At 28.4% G+C, this 969-nt stretch overlaps 1 protein-coding gene across 1 annotated transcript in view; it reads right to left on the bottom strand.

Annotated features, from left to right (window-relative positions):
- The window catches only part of VPS13A (vacuolar protein sorting 13 homolog A (S. cerevisiae)), a 226,439-nt gene that overhangs the window by 178,334 nt on the left and 47,136 nt on the right, over positions 1–969 (bottom strand). The window contains exons 16-17 of the mRNA XM_006835010.1: positions 620–714; positions 178–320 (exon numbers count right to left, since the gene is read on the bottom strand). Coding sequence (XP_006835073.1) covers positions 178–320; positions 620–714 — 238 coding nt within the window. The remainder of the gene's footprint in view (positions 1–177; positions 321–619; positions 715–969) is intronic.

Genomic DNA, 969 nt, shown 5'->3' with positions numbered 1-969 from the left:
ATAACAACAACAACAAAATATATTAGTGATTAAGAACATGCAAATGTCCTTAAAATGCAAAAGTTTACATTTTGACCATAGTACTCTTTACCCAAGATTGTAAGATAAAGATCTAACTTTCAACCTTAGTGAAATTTTTTCTTCAGTTAACATAAAAGAAAATAAATTGATACTTACTTTAATGCTTGTGCTCCTGGTCTTTGCACAATCAAAGTACTAAATTCTTCTATTAAAATCTCTAATAGCTCAGGTTTTGGGCGACTTTCTTTTAGGACAACAGACATACTTTTCAAGTGAACAAAAAATTTCATGGCTTCAAACTAGATTATGTTCAGAAGGGAAAATGAAATAAACATAATAAATGCTAATTTGTATAGTCTATTAATTTAAAAAAAAAACAGAATATTTTTTAAACACACCTTTCTCTATTAAAAATTTAGCACATAATACCAAAATATAGGAGACAATTTTTATCACCACCATCCAAATGAAAACAAACAAAATACCTAAAGATCCAAAAAAAGATCACAAAGCAAATTAGTAACAAATACAATTTTCTAAGGATTAAAGATAAGCATATCTAACATTGAGCTTTAAGGTCCAAGACAAGAAAACTTACTGTTTTGGGCAAGGTTGGATCAACTACTGTTTCACTATAACCAATTGCTTCATAGAGTTTAGCTTTTTCTTCAGGTGTCAACATTTCTTCAAGTGCTACAAATCAAAGCAGGATTACATTATTTATTTCATATCAAAATAAAGTCAACTCATAATTTAGCTGCCTTTAATAAACACTGTAAAATAGCCTTCCTTTTTATAACACTTTTAAGAAATTACACAATTAAATTGTAGGATAGCATCAGTAAATCAATTTCTAAAATCATAAATTACTAAATACATAAATTAAGTGAAACATACAAAGTGGCTTCAAAACAATTAGGGAGAGAGGACTTCCTGCTCTTCCCTGAC

The sequence above is a fragment of the Chrysochloris asiatica genome, unplaced genomic scaffold (genome assembly GCF_000296735.1).
Source record: "Chrysochloris asiatica unplaced genomic scaffold, ChrAsi1.0 scaffold00014, whole genome shotgun sequence".
Lineage (NCBI taxonomy): Eukaryota > Metazoa > Chordata > Mammalia > Afrosoricida > Chrysochloridae > Chrysochloris > Chrysochloris asiatica.
The sequence above is the reverse complement of the archived record's forward strand: the minus strand, read 5'-3'. Positions and strand labels throughout refer to the sequence as shown.